At 35.3% G+C, this 23612-nt stretch overlaps 1 protein-coding gene across 2 annotated transcripts in view; it reads right to left on the bottom strand.

Moving 5' to 3' along the window:
- The window catches only part of RDX (radixin), a 94075-nt gene that overhangs the window by 26707 nt on the left and 43756 nt on the right, over positions 1-23612 (bottom strand). For both annotated transcript variants that reach the window (XM_057552578.1, XM_057552577.1), the window contains exons 10-13: positions 19012-19142; positions 6682-6842; positions 5144-5236; positions 619-861 (exon numbers count right to left, since the gene is read on the bottom strand). In XM_057552578.1, the coding sequence (XP_057408561.1) occupies positions 619-861; positions 5144-5236; positions 6682-6842; positions 19012-19142 (628 nt within the window). The remainder of the gene's footprint in view (positions 1-618; positions 862-5143; positions 5237-6681; positions 6843-19011; positions 19143-23612) is intronic.

Genomic DNA, 23612 nt, shown 5'->3' with positions numbered 1-23612 from the left:
TGTAAGTTCTAAATTCTACACCATGAGAGAAGCTTTCTCCAAAAGTCTTAATACATTTATCACAACTATCACCTCATTTTCTTTTCTTTATTAATATTTAAAGATTTCACCAATTTAAAAATTAGAGAACTGATTCTATTAAGTTCTCTAATAGGTATAATATTAAAATTTACTATTTTAATCTAATTATGTACATTTAATAAACTGAACTTTTGCCATTACAAAATCTCAACAAAAAAATTCAGATTATGTAATGTCATACAGGTAGTCTATTAAATTATCATTTCTTTTTAACGTATACTGTTTAAAAACGAAATTTGTTTTTTAAACACAGTATTTTTATGTTCTACTTTTAACATGGCTCAAGTTATAATTAAATAATAGCTTACTAACTAAGGCCTCATTACACAAGTCTAACAAACATCTGGTAACAAGGACATACAACAGAAAAAATGAAATAACGTGACTGTAGGCCAAGTACTTACAACCCAATCACAAGGCCAGCTAGAGGTAAAGACTTCCAAAAATCAAATGTTACTATTTTAGTAAGTTTGTCTTAACAAATGGGGAAAATGCAAACTATATTTAAATGTGCATACAACTGCAAATTTTAAATACCTGGAGCTGTTTTTTAACACGCTCATTTTTCTGCGTTTCTGTTACACGTTCCTCCTCACTCCTGTGGTTCGTTACCCCGTCATTTGATAACTCAGCACTAGCCTCAGCATTATTCTCATCATGTTCATCATGTTCATTTTCTGTCGGAGGAATGACTGGTGGTGGTGGAGGTGGAGGGGGGGCAGACATCACAGTCTTTAACTCTTCTTTGGTCTTTTCCAAGTCTTCCTGGGCTGCAAAAGCCTGAACATAAAAAATAAGTTTATCAGCAACTTACTTTGAAAATTGGTAATTAAAAGAATCAAGTTATCCTGGGACTTCCCTGGCGGTCCAGTGGTTAAGACTTTGCCTTCCAATACAGGGGATGCGGGTTCGATCCCTGGTCAGGGAGCTTAGATCCCACATGCCTCGTGGCCAAAAAACCAAAACAGAAGCAATACTGTAACAAATTCAATAAAGACTTTAAAAATGGTCCACATCAAAAAAAGAAAAAATCAAGTTACTATCCCTTCTTTCTAATATAAACTATATTTCAGGGTAATGAAAACAGGACCTATTGATAAAAGCTTACTTTTATAGAAGAATGCCAGCAGGTACATGACAGAATTAAAGACACCACTGTGCAAAACCCTAATAAAATTATTAATTCTGGCAAGGATTATCAACTGTTGCTAAAATTGTTGTACAAATGGTTGATGAGAAAACAGATATAAGTATAATGCCAAAGAATTCCACATCGAACAGATTACATTTTAGCAACAATAAAATACAACCAGACAATGGAGGAAACAGACTGTTATTACTCTAGTCCAATGATCAATTAAAACAACTAATGGTGGGTTAATCAGATATAAACTGTCTTCTGATATAATACAACAGGAAGTATCCAACATCACCAGTTATTTGAGTAATTATATTGTGCTGGTTTGTCTGGAAAAGTACTGCTTTACACTGTTGTCCTGGTGTAATTATTAACAACACCCCCTTTCACTCTCAAAAGTGTTCTAGTTTGGATGATAAATTATCTGAAAGTCTCACCTATGAGGCATCATAGCCAGAAATTTTTAACTTGAATCTTTCAAACTTTTAGGTTTATCTTCCAGCTTACAAGAAATATTGATGATAAAAAGACAAGCTGAATGACACCATAAGAAAGGAATTAGACAAATACAGGAGGAGGGACAATCTGTGGGTCCTTTTAATAAACCAATATCATAAAAAGAAGAACTGTCCTACTTTAAAAGAGACTTAGAGCAAACAGATGCAATGCAAAGTCCTACTCTGGACACTGGCCTGGCAAATTAGCTATAAAAGACTTTTTGGTTCAATTCTGAATATAGTCTGCCCAGAAATAAACCCACACATATACGGTTAATTAGTTTACAACAAAGCAGCCAAGAATATAGGTTGGGGAAAGGACAGTCTCTGCAATAAGTGGTGCTAGGAAAACTAGAGAGACACATGCAAAAGAATGAAACCGGGCCCCTATCGTACACCATACAGAAAAATCAACTCAAAATGGATCAAAGATTTGAACATAGGACCTGAAACGATAAAACTTTTGAAGAAAATACATGCGGTAAGCTCCTTGATATAAGTCTTGGTGATAAATTTTTGGATTTGACACCGAAAGCAAAAGCAACGAAAGCAAAAATAAACAAGTGGGACTACTTCAAACCAAAAGGCTTCTGAAAGCAAAATATATATATATCCAGAAAATGAAAATGCAACATACAGAATGGGAGAAAATATATGGAAATCATATATCTGATAAGCGGTTAATACCCAAAATATATAAAGAATTCATACAACCCAATAGAAAAAAAAACAAAAAACCCTAATTCTATTTTAAAAACTGAGCAGATGATATGAACGGGCATTTTTCTAAAGACAACATAGAGATGGCCAACAGGCACATGGAAAGGTGCTCAACATCACTAATCATCGAGGAAATGCAAATCAAAACCACAATGAAGTAACACCTCATACCTGTTAGAATGGCTATTATCAAAAAGACAAGAAATAACAAGTGTTGGTAAGGATGTGGAGAAAAGGGAACGCTTGTTCACTTTCACTGGGAATGTAAATTGGTGCAGCCACTGTGGAAAACAGTATGAAGATTCCTCCTTAAAAAACTCAAAAATAGAACTACCATATAATCCAGCAATTCTACTTCTGGGTATTTATCAAACAAAAACACTAACTTGAAAAGATATATGCATCCCCCCACGTTCACTGCAGCATTATTTACAATAGCCAAGATATATATGGAAGCACCCTAAGTGTCCATCAGTAGATGGACAGATAAAAAACAAATGCGGTATAAATATTAATATATAGTGAAATACTATTCTGCTATAAAAAAGGAATTTTTTTTTAAGATTTTTTTTTGATGTGGACCATATTTAAAGTCTTTACAGAATCTGTTACAATATTGCTTCTGCTTTTTTATGTTTTAGTTTTTTGGCCCCAAGGCATGTGGGACCTTAGCTCCCCAACCAGGGATTGAACCTGCACCTCCTGCATTGGAAGGCGAAGTCTTAACCACTGGACCACCAGGGAAGTCCCAGGAAATCTTGCCATTTGCAACAACATGGATGGACCTTGAGGGTATCATGCCAAGTGAAATTAAGTCAGACAGAGAAAGACAAATTACCATATGATCTCGCTTATATATGGAATCTAAAAATAAACCAACCAACCAAACAAACAAAAAAACTGAGCTTAAGGATACAGAGAACAGACTGATGGTTACCAGAGGCATAAATGGAAGAGGAATGGGAGAAGGGAGTTAAAAAGTACAAACTCCCAGCTATAAAATAAATGAGTCATGGGGACACAATGTACAGCATACGGACTACAGTTAATAATACTATATTCTATATTTCAAATGTGCTAAGAAAGTAAATCTGAAAAGTTTACATCACAAGAAAAGCACTTCTGTAGCTGTATATGGTGATGGAGTTAACTACACTTACTGTGATGATTGCTTCACAATAGATACAAATATTGGATCATCATGTTGTACACCTAAAAATATGCTATATGTCAATTATATCTAAAGGAAAAAATTTTGAATATCGTCTAATATTAGATGAGATGAAAACTGACTAAAATAGAACAGTATGTACAGTATGATCTCACTCTGGACATATAAATGTATATGTATACACATATGCAAATAGGAAAAGATCCTGGAAGGATATGCACTACAGTGTTAAAATAGTGATCCCAGTTTGCAAGAATGTGATTTTTCTTTTGCATGCATTTTCTAGTTTCTACAGTTCACAGGATGTGCCTCTGTGATATGTTATTTTTGTAAGTTTGTGTGTCCCTTAAGTTCATAAATCATCCCTAAAAGGCATCTATACAATTCTAATAAAGAAAGTAGTGTTAACAAAAAAGTTAAGTCTTTTTCCTTTTGTAGAGTTCTATTGATATATACATACATACATAACTCTCAATACCAAAAACTTCCCTATGAAATCCGAAGTGCTACAACGAAAATTTAAGAGGGAAAGAAAACTGCTTTCTGTAATAAGTACATTTTGTCGTAGAAAAATCAGAGAACTATATACCTTTGAGTGTAAAAAATTGTTATTATTATAGTTCCATTTAAGAGTTAACATTAAAGTTTGAATTAAATTCTCATTATCTTATATTCCCTACCCCTCCAAATAAAGCCTAATTTTTCACTTTTACGCCATTTCAGACAACAGTGGTTTCATCTACTTAGGAACTCAGAAATCTCAGTATCATCTTCATTGCATTCTTCTAATTCAACTTTATATCCAATCATTTGGTTGCCACGCCCCTTTGAGTCTACCACAAAATGTCCTTCAATAATTCCTGTTCCTCTTTTTTCTCAATGCCACATCCTTAGTGTGAGTCATTAGCTCTTAAGTAATCCTGCCCACTATCCCAATCCATCCTTCATGCTGATTACTAAGCTGTTTTTATAAAACCATGCTTGATCATGTTACAATCCTGTTTTGAAATCTTCAGAGCCCAACGTCTACAGATATTTCCCAGCATCTTGCCTTAGCAGGGCATTTATTTAAAGCCTTTCACAACTTAATTCCCTCTCTAACTTTCTAGCCACAACTCTCAAAATTTCTGAAAACAGACTCTAAGTTTTGCTCACTTACTAGTTGACCTCACATCTGTCGTGTGCTTTTATACTTCCTATGCTCATTCAATTCCCTCAATCTGGAATGACTACCTCTTCAGTCCCCATCTTTTCTACCCCCAAACTGAATGTATTATTCAAGAGCCGGCTTAAATTTATAAGGGTTTCCCCAACACCTGCCTCATTCCCTCAGAAATTAAACATTTCTTCTGTGTTCCCAAAGTACTTAGCTTATTATCACTAGACTAGTATTTAATACAGTACATACACTTTCATACAGAGGTACCTCTTCCCCTCTAAATCATGACAGCATCTTATGTTTATCTCTATAAATTCCACATACGGCTGGGTACAAAATAGATGTTCAATAATTTATAGTGATGAACAAATGATTACTTTGTGTTGCCACTCAGTAGCTTCCTCCTCCTTTTTTTTCTTGGCTTCTTCTAGAAGCGCAATCTTGGCAGTGAATTCGGCAAGTTCTGCTGCCTAAAATAAACAAAACAATTACCAACACTAAAAAGTAATATATTTTCAGTCATTTATATTAAGTCAAAAAAGCTTTAATGTACATGGACTGTTTTTTTTTTTTTTTTTGGTCATGCCGTGAAGCTTGCGAGATCTTAGTTCTGCGACCAGGAATCGAACCTGTGCCCCTTGCAGTGGAAGCTCAGAGTCCTAACCACTGGACCGCCAGGGAATTCCCACATGGACTGTGTTATATGTTTTTCTTAGATAGTCTTCTGTTTAAAAAAAGGAACTATTTCTTTAAGAGCATAAATATCTTACTTGTACTAGGTATAATGAGCTAATGAGACAAAGTGAAAAAATTTTTATTATTCTATATACACGTAGTTATTCGTTTTCGGGAGCTATTTTTTAACTTTCATCAATAAAGTATCTGTTAAAGCCTACAGAAGGAAAAAGAATTCTATTTACATAACACTTTATAATTTAAACAGCACTTTGTCAAATAATCTCATTTGATTCCCCAACAATACTATTAGGTGGTATTATTCCTTTTTTCAAAGGGAGGGATCTGAGGCGCAGAAAGACCCAAAGACACATAGCAAGGAAATGTCTAAACCAATATTTAAATCCCAAATTTTCTAGGTGTCATGCCTACTCCTCATTATTTGCAAGTCCACTAAATACACAAAAAAACCCAATCAATTATGATCTATCTTACAGTTAACCTACGGTTATCTTACGGGGTTTAGAATATACGTAATTGTCAACTTATCTAAAGCAAAACATGCCAGTGGCTTATACAAAATCTAAGCAAATCAGAATCTTTTGTTAGCAACAGGCTCCATGTATCTTTTATGGTTTTATTTTTAGGTTTCCTTTTAAAAGAAGAAATAAACATTTTAGGCTTATTTCCACACTTTGTTGTTTCCACACTTGTCTCTTTGGTTTGCTTTCCAGAAGGTATAATATACTTAATTTTACAAAGGTGGTTTTTTTTTAAGTTTCCATTATTTGAACTTATTTTATTATTTTATTGGTACTCATTAGCAAACAAAATTTTACTGTTGATTTTGGATACATTACAACACACTTTTGGCAGTGGCTGCACAATACTGATCATTTATTTACTGTACTAAATACTGCAACCTCCAAATTGTCTATTTTTACACTGGTATTTCATTTGTGATGGTGGGTATTCCTCTGTCTGAATACAGAAAATGGTCCATGTAGTCTATGGTTTTCATAATTCTTTGTTATTCTACTTACTGCTTTAAAATACATTCGAATAAAAAGATACAAGTTCTTTGCAGTGATTGCACACATACCACAGTGAGGAGATTTGAAAACGTAATTAACCAACACCTTTGCGCTCAGAGAATAAATACTCTGAAATTGCGGGACCGATTTTGTCCATGCTTTTGTCTGAATTTTTCCTTTCCCCTAACAGAACCCAGGTTCCCTACCAGCTGCTCCTGATTCTTCATCTGGTCGGCAGCCTGTTTTGCTATAGCAGATTTGGCCTCTTCAGCAGCTCGACGCTCCTTTTCAAGCCTTTCTGCTTCTTCTTTTGCTCGTTTTCGTTCCTGGTCCAGTTCTAGAGCTTTTCGAGTCTGTTCTTCTAGTTCTGTCAAATATATGTATCCCCCCAAAACAATGATTAATTCTAATATTCTCATTATCAAAAGAAATCAAAATAGTAGCAAGGAATCTAATCTGTACAGTTTCTTAAAATTAGCACATATGCAAATGAACATTACCTCGTTTTTAACTTGGCAAAAGCCTAATAACTTTTAAAACTCTATTACACAATTCAAAAATGCAAAGAAATGAAAATTCTCTGTAATTCAAGTTATGTCATAAAGCTAGAAGCACATCCTTTATTTTATTTTTAAAAAATACTCTCTAAAAGGGAACCCTCCTACACTGTTGGTGGGACTGTAAGTTGGTACAGCCACTAGGGGGAACAGTATGGAGGTTCCTTAAAAAACTAAAAATAGAACTACTATATGACCCAGCAATCCCACTCCTGGGGATATACCCAGAGAAAACCATAATTCAAAAAGATACATTACCCCAATGTTCATTGCAGCACTATTTACAACAGCCAGGACATGGAAGCAACCTAAGTGTCCACTAACAGATGAATGGTAAAGATGTGATACCTATATACAATGGAATATACAATGGTACCTATATACACTCAACCATAAAAGAGAACAAAATAATGCCATTGGTAGCAACAGGGATGGACCTAGAGCTTGTCATACTGAGTGAAGTAAGTCAGACAGAGAAAGACAAATATGATATTGCTTATATGTGGAATCTAAAAAAGGGTACAAATGAACTTATTTACAAAACAGAAGCAGAATCACAGATGTAGAAAACAAACTTATGTTTACCAGGGGATTGCGGGGGCGGGGGGGTGGGGAGAAGGGATAAACTGGGAGATTGGGACTGACACATACACAATACTATATATTAAATAGATAACTAATAAGAACCTGCTGTATAGCACAGTGACCTCTACTCAATACTCTGTAATGGCCTATATGGAAAAAGAATCTAAAAAAAAAGAGGGGATATATGTATATGTATAACTGATTTGCTTTGCTGAACACCTGAAACTAATACAACATTGTAAATCAACTATACACCAATGAAAATTAAAAAAAAAAACTCTCTCCAAAGTTTTGACCTAAACAAACTGCCATCTGTTTCAAAAGTCTATAAAATAACACACTTTAAAACTTAAATAAGTTTTTACTTACCTAAACTAAGTATTAGATAAGTAAACCCAAGACATTAAGACTGAAAACAATACTTACTGACTCAAACAGGAATTTTGATGTGAATTATATGAATTACTGAAAATTTTGAGTTATTAGTACATATCCATTCCTCAAGCATGAAGACAAGTAAGTAATATTTGGAGATAAATGAGGTGAATTTTAATCCATAAGTGTACAGATCACAAAGTTAATTCTCTTTTCTTATTCTAATGAGTTGAGAAAGGAAAATATTACTAGCACAAAGCCAAAAGATTTGAAATCAATTTGAAAGTACTAATTTTAAATATTATTCTGACAATCTTTGTTCAATAGCAAGGACATTTGTGACAGAAGACAAGTGAATGTCATCTATTAAGATGGGTGCAATGTCCTACAAAGAATGACTCTCCCTTTCTGTATACTTTAGAAAAAAAGGAAAAACTGAAAATCTATAGGTCAAAAGATTTGAAAGCTAACTGTAATGTACAAATCACCTTACTGTTCTTCATTTTGTTGTTCTTGGTCAGAACTAATTTAAGTAACTGCAGTTAAGACTTGGGAGGTTTTGAGAAGACTGGGAAGAAAAATGACTTTAAACTCTAGATAAAATGTAAAAATTCTACGTGACTATTTGGCTATAAAGATGAAATGTATATAACGAAGGATGTTACTGAAGCTAAATTCTAGGATTATTCATTTTCGTATATGTCTTCTAAAACTTGGCCATCAGAGCTAGCCCATCTAACTTTTTTTATGATCATTCTTTCCATCTGGCTGACTAATACATAAAAGAAAGCTCACAAAGTTCACAGCTGTATCCTCCTTCTAAACAAGCAAACAAATAATAAGTTTACAAATGAAAACAATGCCTTATTTTCTCTCATAATAAAAATTCTTTCTGTACTATGGGCCAATAAAGAAAAATAAGTCTGGGTTACAAAGTTAAATTTCAAAATATTCTTTATTTTCTAACAGTTTTTTTGTACTAAGTATTAATTTGAGGAATAGTTGACAGAGCAATGGTTGTTTTGTGGTATATTAATAATTACACAAAAGTCTAATTTTTTTTACTGTTGAAAATGAACTGAAAACTTCAAATCTACTCTAGTCTCTAGTCTAGAAAGGAAGGTTTTGAAGTGCCACATATCCCACAATGATCTTTCTCTCCTCTCCAGTCAACTATGATTGGCAAACTATGGCTCAGTGACCAAACCCAACGCAATGCTGTATTTTTGTAAATAAAGTTTTACTGGAACACACTCTCATTAGTTTAGGTATTGCACATGACTGCTTTCATGCTGCAATGGGAGAGTTGATAGCTGTAACAGACCATGTGGCCTGCAAAGCCTGAAATATTTACTATCCAGCCTTTTACAGAAAAAGTTTGTGAACCCACAAATTAGAATATTTCAGGAGTTCCCTGGAGGTCCAGTGGTTAGAACTCGGCACTTTCACTGCTGTGGCCCTGGGATGAATCCCTGGTCAGGGGAACTAAGATGGAACTAAGACCCTTCAAGGTCCGTGGCATGGCCAAAAAATATATATATATTTCTATGAAACAAACATCCCTCCAGATCTTGGATCCAGTTAGAAGCCCTTGAGAAGGGTTAGATGACAAATGTGAATAGTATCAATGTTTTGCCTAACTGGGTCACAAAAAAATCAAGAACCTACAATTTTTGAGGTCTGGCATGTGAGAAGAGAGTACGAAGGAAATCTGGCTTCTTTTAGAATCTCAGCTCTTTCAGGACAAAGGTGAAAGGTTACAAGAATAAATTGTTTCTCTCATTAACAGTACACAGTATATTGATGTAGATGGTTATGGAAGTTAATTAGGTGTAGACCAGGGAAGTTATTCTAAGTTCAAGCTAATAAAATTTGTGAAAGCTTCTCTTTCTCAATCAGGTTTGAACACAAGCATCACTTGATTTTGACAGGTTTAAGACTTGGCAAGCCAAATCAACTCTTATGTCACCCCCAAGGGCAAAGATTGGAAGCTATAAAAATTGTAACAGTATTCGTAAAAAAAAAAATTAATAAAAAAAATCTCAGAAAATTATAGATTTTTTTCTTCCTCTTTCCAGTCTAGGGCAATAGTTTATTTTTACCCTGGGAAAAGAACTAATACTATTATAAAAAAAAAAAACAAATAAAAGTTCTATTATCAAAATTCTTAGAAATCATAGAATTAAGAATATGATTACAAATTACTTACTGAAAAAGCAATTTTAGAATACCTGTACATCTAAGCAATGGTAACTGAAAACAGCAAGGTGCAAAAGGATATATGTACCTTTTGTTTAAGAGAGAAGTGGAAGTGGAGAATTCTGAGCCAGATTAAAACCCTATAAGGCCTCAGGCATTGAAAAATTATATCTAGTGCCTTAGTCCCAGCAATCAAACTAAAAACAATACAAAGTCATAAAAAGATATAAGGGGGGCTTCCCTGGTGGCGCAGTGGTTGAGAATCTGCCTGCCAGTGCAGGCGACATGGGTTCGAGCCCTGGTCTGGGAAGATCCCACATGCCACGGAGCAACTAGGCCCGTGAGCCACAATTACTGAGCCTGCGCGTCTGGAGCCTGTGCTCCGCAACAAGAGAGGCCACTCAATAAGAGGCCCGCGCACCGCGATGAAGAGTGGCCCCCACTTGCCGCAACTAGGGAAAGCCCTCGGACAGAAACAAAGACCCAACACAGCCATAAATTAATTAATTAATTAATTAAAATAAAAAAAAAAGATTCAAGAAAAAAGAGCAGCTTACCACGTGTGCTGTTTAAGCAATGGTAGGTTGACTTCTTTAAAAAAAATAAATAAATAAAAGATATAAGGAAGGCCAAAAATGTTTTGCTTTTTCTAATAATGACCATTTTGGTACTTTTAAAAAAATTACCCAAAATGAAGATTTTAAAAATATATATTATACATATTTATTTATATAAAAATCTATATTTATATAAATGTACTTATTTATATAAATATATTTATATATTACTTTTTTTTTTTCTGCCCCTGCTTGGCAGATGACAGAAACATGTGCGTAGACAGACTGTGTATTGGGTAATGCAGCCTGGGAGGTGATTAGGAGGAAATGGTCAATCCTACTTCTTTCTCTACAGTGTCCATATGCTGAAGAATTTACAGATCTGCCCAAGACAAATGTACTTGGGGTTTTACACTAACGTAAGCCCATGGAAATCAAGCAGAAGAGAGGGGCAGTTCATATGTATCTGAATAGAACCAGTTTATGAGTCTCATTCAGGGCTATTCTTGTTCTATACCCATTTAGAGTCAAAGCACTTGGGCCACTGCTTATTTTCTTATTTGATATATTCCCTCACTTCCATGTCTGCCTGTCCATTAAGTAAATAGCACATGTTTTTCATATGTCAGTGTTTCTCAAATGGTTTCTACCAGAATCTCCTGGATGACTTGTTAAATTAGATTGTTGGGTACCACCGCTATGGGTTCTGATTCAATAGATGTGGGATGGAGCCAGAGAATTTACTTTTCTAACAAGTTTATAGGGGATCTTCTGGTTGCTGGCCCAGGCAGTGCAATCTAATATGCCAATTTTCCACAGCCAAACAATTAGAAGAGAATTGAGACAATAAATTAATTTTTAAATTCACTGAAGTAGACACAAGGAAAAATTTTGTAAAAGTAGGATATGTTCATTATGAAGGGATAACCAGAGTAATTGGGGTGGGTGGTCTTGCTTTTGAATAAAATCTGAGATTATTGCCAACAAAAAAAAAAAAAAAAAGAAAGAAGTGGAAAGAAAAACATATCTTTGTGTGTATATCATGTATTTGCTTATTTTATATGCAAAAAAATAGGTATATAATATTCCCAGTAGAGTGGAATAGAGGCAGAGCCTGTAGTATTCTATCAGGCTAAGAAGACAGAGATTTAGACTTTGGGGCTGCCAAAGCATCCAAGGCTTGAAAGGACAAGATCCTGAAAAGGAGTAAACAGAAAAGTCTCAAAATCTATGTGCATTTCCCCTCAAGATATTTGCCAACTCCTAAAATGTACACATACGGAAACAAGCAAAAAGCAGCTGTAAGAGGGTAAAGAGGTGACCAGAGAGATTAACACTCTGTTGCAGCTTGGGAGTCAAAGGTTGGAGTTCAAGGCCCTCTAAGACAGACGGGCCCCAGTAAATATGCTGTCTTTCAGATGACACCCCCAAAGGGCTACAGACTAGCAATGAGGGAAAACCAGAAAGAGACCAACGTTAACAAAGCCTGAAACCCAGCTCAACTCTATCAAGGTGATCTGCACATATTTTGCCCGTCAAAAGCAAATTAAATCCTCTCTAAAGGAAAATAACACCATCCAAAGTCTCTATAACTTTTTATATACAATGTTGGGCATTCAACCAAAATTACCAGGTATACCAGATAGGACCAAATGAGCCCCTGACCCCCTCCCCCCACCCCAAAAAGGGAAAACAGACTATAGAATAGGCCCATAGATTATCCAGATACTGGAGTTTGCAAGCAAGGTCATTAAAATAACTATGATTGACACTGCTCATCTAGGAGAGGTGGAAAAAAAGCAAAGCATGAGGAAAGAATCAAAGGCCAGAGGAACACTGACAATAATGTAGAAACAGATTTTCAGGGGTCCTACAAACCCTCTGCAAAGATGCCAAGGGCCAAAGTCCTCTTTATAATTATAAAAGTTTAATTTATCAATCTTTTCCTTATGGTTATGAACACATTCTCTCCTTTACTACCTTCTAGAAACTTCATTCTACCTTTAACATTTAGGTTCACAATCCACAGGCCCTCTATAAAGAAACACCAGCTAAAAATTCAGGAGCTCTTTGACAGGGACCCAAATACACTACTAATTTTATTTTAGCGAAACAGTAAGCCACTGCACTAGAATCATGCATCGAAGGGAAAAAAAAAAAAGGCCCCTCCCCACCTCAAAAAAGATAAAACATTTATAACCACCAAATAAACAGCAATACTGCAAATGTGAAGAGGATGTGAAGCTCCTCCTGTGGCTGAGAATGAAAGATTAAAGGAAGAAAATCTGAAAAGACCAGACTTGGGCAGCGGTGGGAAACGCAAAAGAAAAGCTGTATTATAAATGCCAGCTTAGAAGATAAATCAGAGTTACAGAGCTTGTCATCACATTGAGAAACTGTTATCACATCCTCAACCCATAGAGGTTTGCAGCAAAGACATTTCAACAGCTGATCTTCCTCTCCTGGATTTTCCATCTCCAGAACTTCCTCTCCAGGAGCTCTCTATTAAGAAAAGGATTGTGAATAAGTAGAACAGGAAACTACGGGAGATGGGAGGAAAGGAAAAGTATAGTTAATACAGCAAACAAAGAGAAAACTACCAACCCAGGAATGATCCCGGAGGTGCATCACCTAGCAATACCATGGGAGGAGAGGGTTTATTCTGTGAAATATGCAGAATATTCAGTCCGTTGACTTAAATGGAGAAGTCCAGTCTTGGCAGATATTAAACTCTTCTGGAGACTTAGTTTGTCCTGTTATAAACTAAATGGCTCTCTGTATTAACTTTTTCAAGTAATTATTTTCCTTTTCTCAATTTCAGGATTATAATTTATTAAAGTATATAATGTGTAACAATTAACAACTAATACCATAAAAGATTAAAGATAAAAGATAAAGTTAAGTAACATGGGAGCCCAAGAGTTGCCTTGTCTTTGAAACATGCTTCCTACCATTTTATTATATACCTATGACTTATTTATGATACGTCAGTTAAAAATCTTTTTACGTACAACTAGTAACTGAACACTGTGGCACTGGCAATAGAATAGACAAATAGATAAGTGGAACAGAACAGAGTCTAGAAACAGATCCATACATATAGACTTCTGGATTTGTGACAAAGGTGATGCTATGTATGGTACAAAATCTTTGCAATAAATGGGTCTGGGTCAGTTAGAAATACGTACGGGAAAAAACAAACCTTGACTCTTATAAAAATCACTTACATATGGACTGTGGACCTAAATGTGAAAGGTAAAACAAAGTTTCTAGGAGGTAGTAAACAATAATACATTCACAACCATAAGGAAAAAGAGTGATAAATGGAGCTTAAAGTTAAGACTGTCTTTTCATTAAATGACACCATTAAGAGAGTAAAAAGGTAAACCACGGAGAGATATTTTTACAATACATGTAAAGAACTCCTACAGATCAATAAGAAAAAGAAGAAAATCCAATTTTTTCTTTTGAATGGGCAAAACAAGTGAAAAGGCACTTCACAGACAGCTATAAGCATTTGCCAATGTGCTCAAAATCATCAGTCATCAAGAAAATGCACTGTACTCACTGTATTCACCAGAATGGCTAAACAAACAAAACAAAAAAGAAACCCTGATAATAATGAGTGGTGAATGTAATGATGAAGATGTAGAGCAGTGGTAGGAATGAAATTTGACACAACCACTTTGGGAAACTGGTGGCAGTATCTACTATAGCTCTATACAGCTGTGATCCCGCAATTCCACTCCTAGATGTGTACATCCCACAAACTAGTAGGTATGTACACCAAGTGCTATGTTCAAGAATGCTCATAGCAGCCTTATTTTATAATAACCCCAAACTGGAAATATCACAAATGTCCATCACCAGTAGAATGCATAAACTGTGGTAAATACATGCAATAGAACGTTACACAACAATGTGAAAAAACAAACTACAGCTACCTGCATAAGTTTGAGCAAAAAGAAGCCAAAAGGAAGTACTCATGAATTCATTTCTATGTATTTCAAACATAGGCAAGATGATTCTAAGGCATTACACCGAAAGCACAAGCAATAAAAGCCAAAATAAATAAATAAATAAATTGGACTTCATCCAAATTTAAAACCAAATTTAACACCATCAACAAAGTGAAAAGATTACCCATGGAACAGGGGAAAATAGTTGCATATCATATATCTGATATATGATAAGGGATTTACACACAAATATTTAAAAAAACTCTTATACCTCAACAACAAAAAAAACATGATTGAAAAATGGGCAGAAAATTTGAAAATACATTTTTCCAAAGAAGATATATAAATGGCCAATAAGGACATGGAAAGATACTCAACATCATTAGCCATTAGGAAAATGCAAATCAAAACCACAATGAGATACCACTTCGCACCCATTATCATGACTACAATCCAAAAGATAAATATTAACAAGTGTTGGTGAGGATGTGGAGAAAACATGTCTTGCTGGTAGGAATGTTAAATGACATATAATTGTTTTAGAAATCAGATGCACATGTCCTCAAAAAGTTAAACATATGACCCAGAAATTCCACTCCCAGGCTTATACCCAAAAGAAATGAAAACATACAGATACACAATAACTTATACACAAATGTTCATAGCAGCATATTCACAACAGCCAAACAGTGGAAACAACTGATGAAAAAGTAAAATGTAGCATTGTACGCATAAAGTCCTTGATACATGCTAAAACGTGATGGACCCTGAAAACATTATGCTCAGCGCAAGTCACAACAGACCACATTTTGCATGACTGCATTCACATGAAATGTCCAGAAGGCAAGTCTATAGAGATAAAAAGTAAATTAGTAGCTGCCTAAGGCTGAGGGAGGGAGAACTGGGAATAAATGGGAGCGACTGCTAACAGGTATGGGACTTCTTTCTGGGGTGACGAAATTGTTCTAAAATTGTGATGGCGGCTGCACAACTCTGCAAATATACTAAAAGCTATTAAATTGTACACTTCAAATGGCTGTGTGGTATGTAAATTATATCTCAACAGAGCTATCAGAAAAAAAGGTAAGACTAAACTTCATGATGATATAAATCAGAACGATATATCACATCTGGGGTGAAAAAATGACTGCAAAGGGACACAAGGTGGGGTTCCCTGAGGGCAGGTAATGTTCTCTATCCTCTTCTGGGTAGTTACAAAAATAAATACACTTTGTAAAAATTCATTGAGCCTTACACCTAAGAGGTATGCACATTATTATACCTATGAAAAAATTTCAACAACAAAAAACTTTAACTTTATATATCAAAAAATCTCAAAAAAGCTAAATTAGGCATTATTTACCTCCATTTTAGAAATTAGGAACATAAGGAAATCTAGAGGCTAAAATGACTTGCTTATGGTCATAAGTTAATGACAGAATTAAAGCTTGGCTCCTATTTGTAAACAATGCATACCTAAACCCCCTCCTACTTACCATTACTACTTTTATCACATTATCCTGTTTATCTCCTTCACAGCACTTAGAACTACATAAAATGATTTTTACTATCTGTTAATTTTATTACTCTGTCTTTCCTCAATAAACTGTACTACATGAGAGTAGGAACCTTATCTGTTCAATGCTATATCCCCAATACCTAGAACAATGCCTAGAACAGTACTGGGTGTACTTATTAAATGTACTAGGTGCTTAACTAGTACCCAGAATGAATGAAATCACTATACCCCCAACTCTTTCCTATGGTTTGTCTTTGTGAAGGTGGAAATTCACTTTGATATTTGTTGGAATAGTGACTAAATGCAAGTTTGGCTGTATTGTATCTCAAATATAGTCACCAATATATCTTAAAGATGGTTAAAAGAATGATAAAGGAAGCTAAATAATTTAACAATGATGAATTATGGCAATGCAAAATGTCAGAATGGTTCTATTTAATATTTATGACATTTCAAATAATGACTTCAATAAAATTTTTTTTCAAGAAAATGACAATAATGAAGTATGGAAGTTTCTTTTCAAACAAAAACTTATAGGTTTATCTACTAAATATCATGATTTAGATATGACCAGAGTTACTGCATTTGAATGAGAATTTAGCATAAATTACAAGACAACCATGCAGAGTTTAGGACAGCCTGGAAAAGCTTTATTATTAGAAAAACAAAACAAAACAAAACAAACAAAAAAACAAACTGGATGTCCTTTGCCTTAGGATGACTGATTTAAAACTGTCTTGACAGGCATGCTCTATATTCTTTCTTATGTTTTATCTTCCTTATATTCTTTGGTGCTTCTTTACTTGAGTACTTTTCTGTATGTAAATCATTAATATTTTTATTATACATCCTAAATAAATAAGATTGAAAGATTTAGTAAATAGCTATTCTCTAAGAAAATGTATTATGTAAATGAAAAAGTGCTATCCTTCAATCTTCTCTTTAAAATCAGAGCAGTATCATACATTTCTTTAAACTTTCCTCTCTTTTTAAAATTTATTTTATTTATTTATTTTTGGCCACATTGGGTCTTCGTTGCTACACACGGGCTTTCTCTAGCTGCACTGAGCGGGAGGCTACTCTTCGTTGCAGTGCGCGGGCTTCTCACTGCAGTGGCTTCTCGTGTTGCAGAGCACGGGCTCTAGGTGCGCGGGCTTCAGTAGCTGCGGCATGCAGGCTCAGTAGTTGTGGCTCACGGGCTCTAGAGCACAGGCTCAGTAGTTGTGGTGCACGGGCTTAGTCGCTCCGTGGCATGTGGGATCTTCCCGGACCAGGGCTCGAACCCGTGTCCCCTGCATTGGCAGGCGGATTCTTAACCACTGCGCCACCAGGGAAGCCCTAAACTTTCCTTTTTTAAAAAACACACATTAGTATATTCCAGGTATTTTTTTTACAGTATTCTTCCTTTAAGAGTATTGCTTATACTCTTCACATGGTGCTTAGTACATGTTACCTCACTTTATTAATATTTTTAATGTATACATCTCACTTCTGTCAACGACACAGCCTTCACTCCCATGCATGCTAAGTATCTGCCTTTCTAAAACACAGCACAAAGTAGGCACATCACAAATGTCTGCTTTAACTGATGAAAAAGCACCTAGAGTGGTAGAAACAGCATCAAGTTGGAATTCAGGAAACAAGTTCTACCCTTGTGTTATGGTCTGCAAATAAGTCTCTTTACTACCTCTGGGCTTTAAACTAAATAGTTTCTAGGTCTCTTCTAGCTCTGAGAAATGAGGCTTCTAATGAGTCAGAATAAAATCCAGTTGTTTTTTTTTTTCTATTTCTTCTCTTAGAAATATTATTTCCAATCATCTTGCAATTGGAATGATCAGTTTGTGGATTTCTAACAGTCTTTGTGACTTCCTCCTCTAGCTACCCATCTGCAAGTTATTCTACCCACTGCTCAACAGCGTCTCCCCACCATGGTAGGCTGATGTAAGGAATGAAAATAAACCTTAAATAAGACCATTAGCTATTTCCAACAGAAGTGAATGGCTGGTCCTACCAGTTGTCAGGAAAGCAGGTATTAATTTAATTTTATAAATAATGTAGATTTTCATGTTATCCCCTAGATCCTACTGCTTAGGAAGGAGCATAACATCTTATTTTGCTCAATAGCTTTTTTCTTTTGTTTTCCCCACTATTTCTTGTTTGAAATTAGTATATTCTAGAGTTACTTTATATAAACCACACTCTCTAAATCCAGTGTATCCTTTCTATATATACAATGTAGCATTTTGGTTACCTACTGCCTAGGACATAGGCTCTTACAAACATGTTACCAAAAACAAACAAAACACTTCTATTATGTGTTGTGCATTTTTTTAATATACTGAAATTAAATTTAGAGACAGTTCCAGAAGAGTTTAAATAGTCAGAATAGCTTAAAATGCCTTTAATTATCTAGATGCCTTGAAGTTCTTACATATCCATAAAATGCTTTTGTTTAAATACTAGAAAGTACTGAAAACGTGTTTTTGTTTATGGAACCCTGAATAGTGATAGGAATAAATTAATATATACAGTCATTCGTAATATATAATAAGGGTACACATAAAAATATTTGAGTGCTTAAGTAAATGAAAGACAAAGAATATATGAGCCTTGTATAGTTGAATGTGCCTTAATCGTGTTTATGATGTAATTCCACCAAGTATTAAATTGGCAATTAAATGTAATTATTCTAGATAAGACAAATAAGATTTAACAGTAGTAAGAAATACTATTAGCTGATGACAGAGCAACAATTTTGAATCCAGTGTCAAAAAGAAACTTTTACCTTTCTGGGCTTTCATTGTCTGTTCTTCAATTTGCCTCAGACGTTCCATTAGCTCTTCCTTTTCACGTTCTATTCTTTCCTTTTCCTTTTCTGCTATTTCTCTTTTCTTCTTTTCATTCTCTAATTGCGCCCTTGAAAGAAATTACAATTGTGCTGTCACAAATTAATATATGCAAATATTCATATGAAGCCTAAGTACTAGCTATGGATCAACTAAGAAGAAACTACAGCATAAGTATTTTAAGAGTCCTCATTATACTCAGATTTGTTCAAAACTCATATAGTTAAGAATATAGGACTACACTGTTAACATACACAATTGTGAGGTTGCAAAAAGTTTAGTCAATGACTGTTTAAAATGAACTCTTGACAGTACATTATGTCAGCACAAAACGAGTTAACTGCACAGCTGCTATACCCAAGGACATGCCTTCTTTAGATTAGCAGAAGCCCTCCACTGGGGGAAGTAACAAAGGGTTGAAGGGAGTAAACAAGGCTGTTTCACTTTAAACAGCAAAATAACCTGGGAGGGCAACAATTTTCAACCATTAACAATTAATTAATAGAAGTTTAATTTCTAAGGTAGTACCAACTTATGCTTAGATACAAGATGACAAACCAGTTTAATCTCCTTTGACAAATCCGTTAGAATGACAGTATGTATCTAAATATAGCCAAATTCATTCATCAAACATCTACCAAGGGCCTACTGTGGGTCGGACTCTGTGTTGAGGGCCAGAAGTATAATGATGAATAAGAGACCCTATGTTAATTATCAGATAATACTGTCTACTTTAATGGGAATAATTTTCTCTCGTTAAAAAAAAATCGATTACGATTTCATCTGACACTTACCTGAATATACCTAAATATTTCTAAAAGACACTGCTGCCATTTGATGTCAATTCTGAATTTCAGGCCCAAACTATGTAGTTTCTCAACCTGCAGTCTCTGATAAGCTTACCAGCAAAGTTTTATTATCAATTCCTTACTCAGTAAACCTAAACTTAAAAATTCCTACAGCTCCTAGTACCTATATGCCTCCAACATGAAAAGAGAATCAACCCAGCTTTGGGATAAACAGGTACAGTTGTGGCAAGTCGGCAAGAGATAGACCCTTAAGTGTAAGGGTGACCATACCTCCCCAGCTGGTTTTAATGAATCCTCACAGCACTTAATAATCTAGGGCTTGGAGTTCATTCATGCGAGGGGAGCTCCACCTCTGTTCTAGAATTCCCTACAAGGTACTTTCTCAACAGCCAGGAGTCAATAACTAAGCACCCCTCTGCCGCCAAGACTTGGACTCACTCTGCAGCACATTCACCTCTTTCTTCCTATCCTATTCAACCTGTAAGAGTACACACAGGTAAAGAGATGTAAGAATTTGGGAGCCCCCACCCCTCTAGAAGACAGGGGTGCTTGAGGTTTAAGGAAATGTTTGAGTTTCCCAACTTCCTTGAGCAAAGCAAGGGCCTGGTGGCCTCCGCAGAGGCTGCTGACCTTTCTGTACTCTTTAGAAAGCTAAAAAGGCAGGCTTGATTGTGAAAGCAAGAGCACAGTACTTTTCAAGGAATTGCCAGTATAGCCAAGAGCTACTTTTTTTCCGTGCCAGGCTGTCTGCTACTCTAAGATGTTGAATAGCCTACCCCCAACATTCCCCAGCCTCTGCTCAATCAAATCCAGTGTTGCCGCAGTTCTCCAAGACAGTTAGTTACCTTCCTCCCTCCCTCCCTGAGGCCCTGAGACACTGTAGGAGGACTTACACCACAAAACAGATCTCAAGACCAAAGGCTGTAATAATATTCCATGAACTCAGAACCTTTCAGGTCCAGCTCTGGCACACAGATGGCCCCTTCTGGAGATAGGCACTGGTGTTATTTAGCTTTTCCCTATTGATGTTTCATTTGTTCATCCTCAAGGATGGAGGTAAAGGAGATATGGAAGCAGGAAATAAGACAGAAGTTAACAAGCAAGTTGGGGGGAAAATTTAGTCTTTGTACTGAAAAATGGAATAAATGTATAGCCGATATTTAACTTGACTATAATATTTAAAGCATTTTGCAAAGTTTACTCTGCTGCGCTCTTATGAGGCTTGTGTCTCATATCTTAATAAGAATTCTCGCCTGACTACAGCCATCACCAACTAACATCCCATTCAATTAATACAAATGCCTTTGGCTCTCCACATTTCTTAGTGGTACCTAGGTTTTTGCAGGCCTGTCTCGTCTCCCTTACGAAATTGAAAAAGCTTGCTTCTCCCCTAAACATTGTTGGAGGAGCAAACTGGTCCATTCACAGGCCACTAGGCATGCCGTGCATATCCTTATTTTTACACATTTGCTTAGGTTGGCTTCATCTTCTGAAAATATCTTACCCCTGTCTCTAACTCTCACTTTCCCCATGAAGCAAGCCTCTTGTGATTACTCTAAACCACAGATGTAAATATTTTTACTTAGAGTTTGGATTTGGAAACACTCATTTGACCAAGCTGTTCTATTTTAAGAAATAAATAACATATTAATAAACTATCAATTCTCTGTACTAATATACAAAAAATATTTTAGAATATACTACTTTTTAAAGAATATCAGATGGCCTCAATTACATTTTTCTTAAAGTGAAGATTAAAACTAACATATTCAGACTAACTTCTCAAACTAACTTCTATTCAGACTATGTATTAATAATATTAAGAATTATTTACTGCTACTACTTATTAAAAACATCAGGTACTTTGCTAAATGTTTCTATACTGACACTAGTATTTCTCACAAAAACTCCTAAAAGTAGGACTATTATTTTCATAGTAAGGGCAAGAGAACAGTGGGTCAGAAGTTACTTTTCAATAAGTGTCAGAAGAGAATTCAAACCCAGATTTATTTAATTCCAAAGCCTGTATGCTTTGCATGACACCAGCTGAGTCCTAGTGATACAGGCAGCCAGCCATGACACAGAATATCCCATAGCTAACCTACAACTGACATGTAGGTATCTGGCTCTAAACTGTAAACTCAATTCAATTTGGATGCAAATAACTTAACACAGACTACAGGGACCAATAACCCATGGAAAATAAGATCATTTTCACTATAAGAAAAAAAGCTATCAGAGTTATGGGGAGAGAATATGGCCACATATGCCAACGTACTGTAGGGAAAGAGGCCTCTTGCTGCCCCTTCCCAGCTACTGTTCTTGCCCAAGAGATTCCAGCAGCACAGGCAGCATATCTCTGAGCATTCCCCCAAGTATGTCTGCTGGCTACTTTGTCATTGGGCTTGACTAAAATTGTTTCCACATACACAGCTGTCATTTCTTTCTGACCTGTAAAGCAGGGAATAAATGAAGACTTGGAATGCCATTTCTGAAAGACTGCCAATCCCTATGTGGCTGGACTAATAAAAAACATCCTCTAGGCATTCAAATGAATTAAACAATTATCAAATTCCTACTGTGTACAAAGCAGTCAATAAATGCTTGCTAATGAAATGCTGGAACCTTTCATGGAATCCAAGAAAGGAACCATGGGGTTGTTACTGTTTAAAAAAAAAAAAAGAAAGAAACTTAAAATCTTCCACTTTCATCTAGGCCTTAGACTAACTAAAATATAGCACCATCACCAAATGGTGTTTATTAATTATACTACACTCCTCTCTGTGTGAGAAACAAAAGAAAAATAGACAAATATATTTACGTTAAGAATGTAAATAATACATCAACATCATAGACAAGCAGATTGGTCAGGACATATTACGGCTTGATGAGTATGAGATATAATTTCTCATTTAACTCAGATAGGAGACTTTAGAGGGATGGGAAGGGAAGGAAGGAAGAAAGAGAGGGTGAGGGGGAGAGAGAGAATGAGAGAAAGAAAAAGTTTTGTCTTTGAGAGAGAGAGGGAAAGGCTATGCTGGATAAGAAAAAAGAGAAAGTAAAGCCCAATACAGAACTATGTTAAAAAGCAGGTAAGACTAGAACTACAATGTGATTCTAAGCTACATGAGAGCAGTGAAAAATGACAGAGTCCAAAGTAACATTCCAACTTAGCATCTTTAATGGTGGGGTCAGGAATTACTGGAAAGTTTCATGCCTGTATAAAAAATGTTTTGTGAAGCAGTAAACTTCTCTAAGGCAGACAAATTGAGGGGAGCAATGTGAATTACTAAAATATCTGAAATAAACAGAACATTTAAGAAAAAAATATATCTAATACAAACACTAAAAATATAGGTAGCAAAATTATATCTGGCAGAGGGCCAATTTAATTGCTGGATTCAAATCATGTTATTGCCAACATGACATATGTTTTTATACATATGGTTAGGGGTCATCAATTTTTTTTTTCTTTAGGACCTACTCTATTCTTAGATTATTGTGTTATTCTCCAAAGATTTCCTCAATAGAGGTTAACTTTAATTTGGTCTCTGATTTTTTTCAAATAAAGCATAAAGTCTAAATTAATATAGAATCAGATTTAGGAATTATGTTGCTGGACCCAGTAATGTGGTTCCAGGGTCGACAAGGATTTTATTCAGTATTTTTACATTTCAAAAATCTCAATTTAATATATTTAACACCTTTTGATCAAAAGTCTAAGTGAACCA

Source organism: Balaenoptera acutorostrata, chromosome 9 (genome assembly GCF_949987535.1).
Source record: "Balaenoptera acutorostrata chromosome 9, mBalAcu1.1, whole genome shotgun sequence".
Taxonomy (NCBI): domain Eukaryota; kingdom Metazoa; phylum Chordata; class Mammalia; order Artiodactyla; family Balaenopteridae; genus Balaenoptera; species Balaenoptera acutorostrata.
Note: the sequence above shows the minus strand (reverse complement) of the source record. Positions and strands in the feature narration are given on the sequence as shown.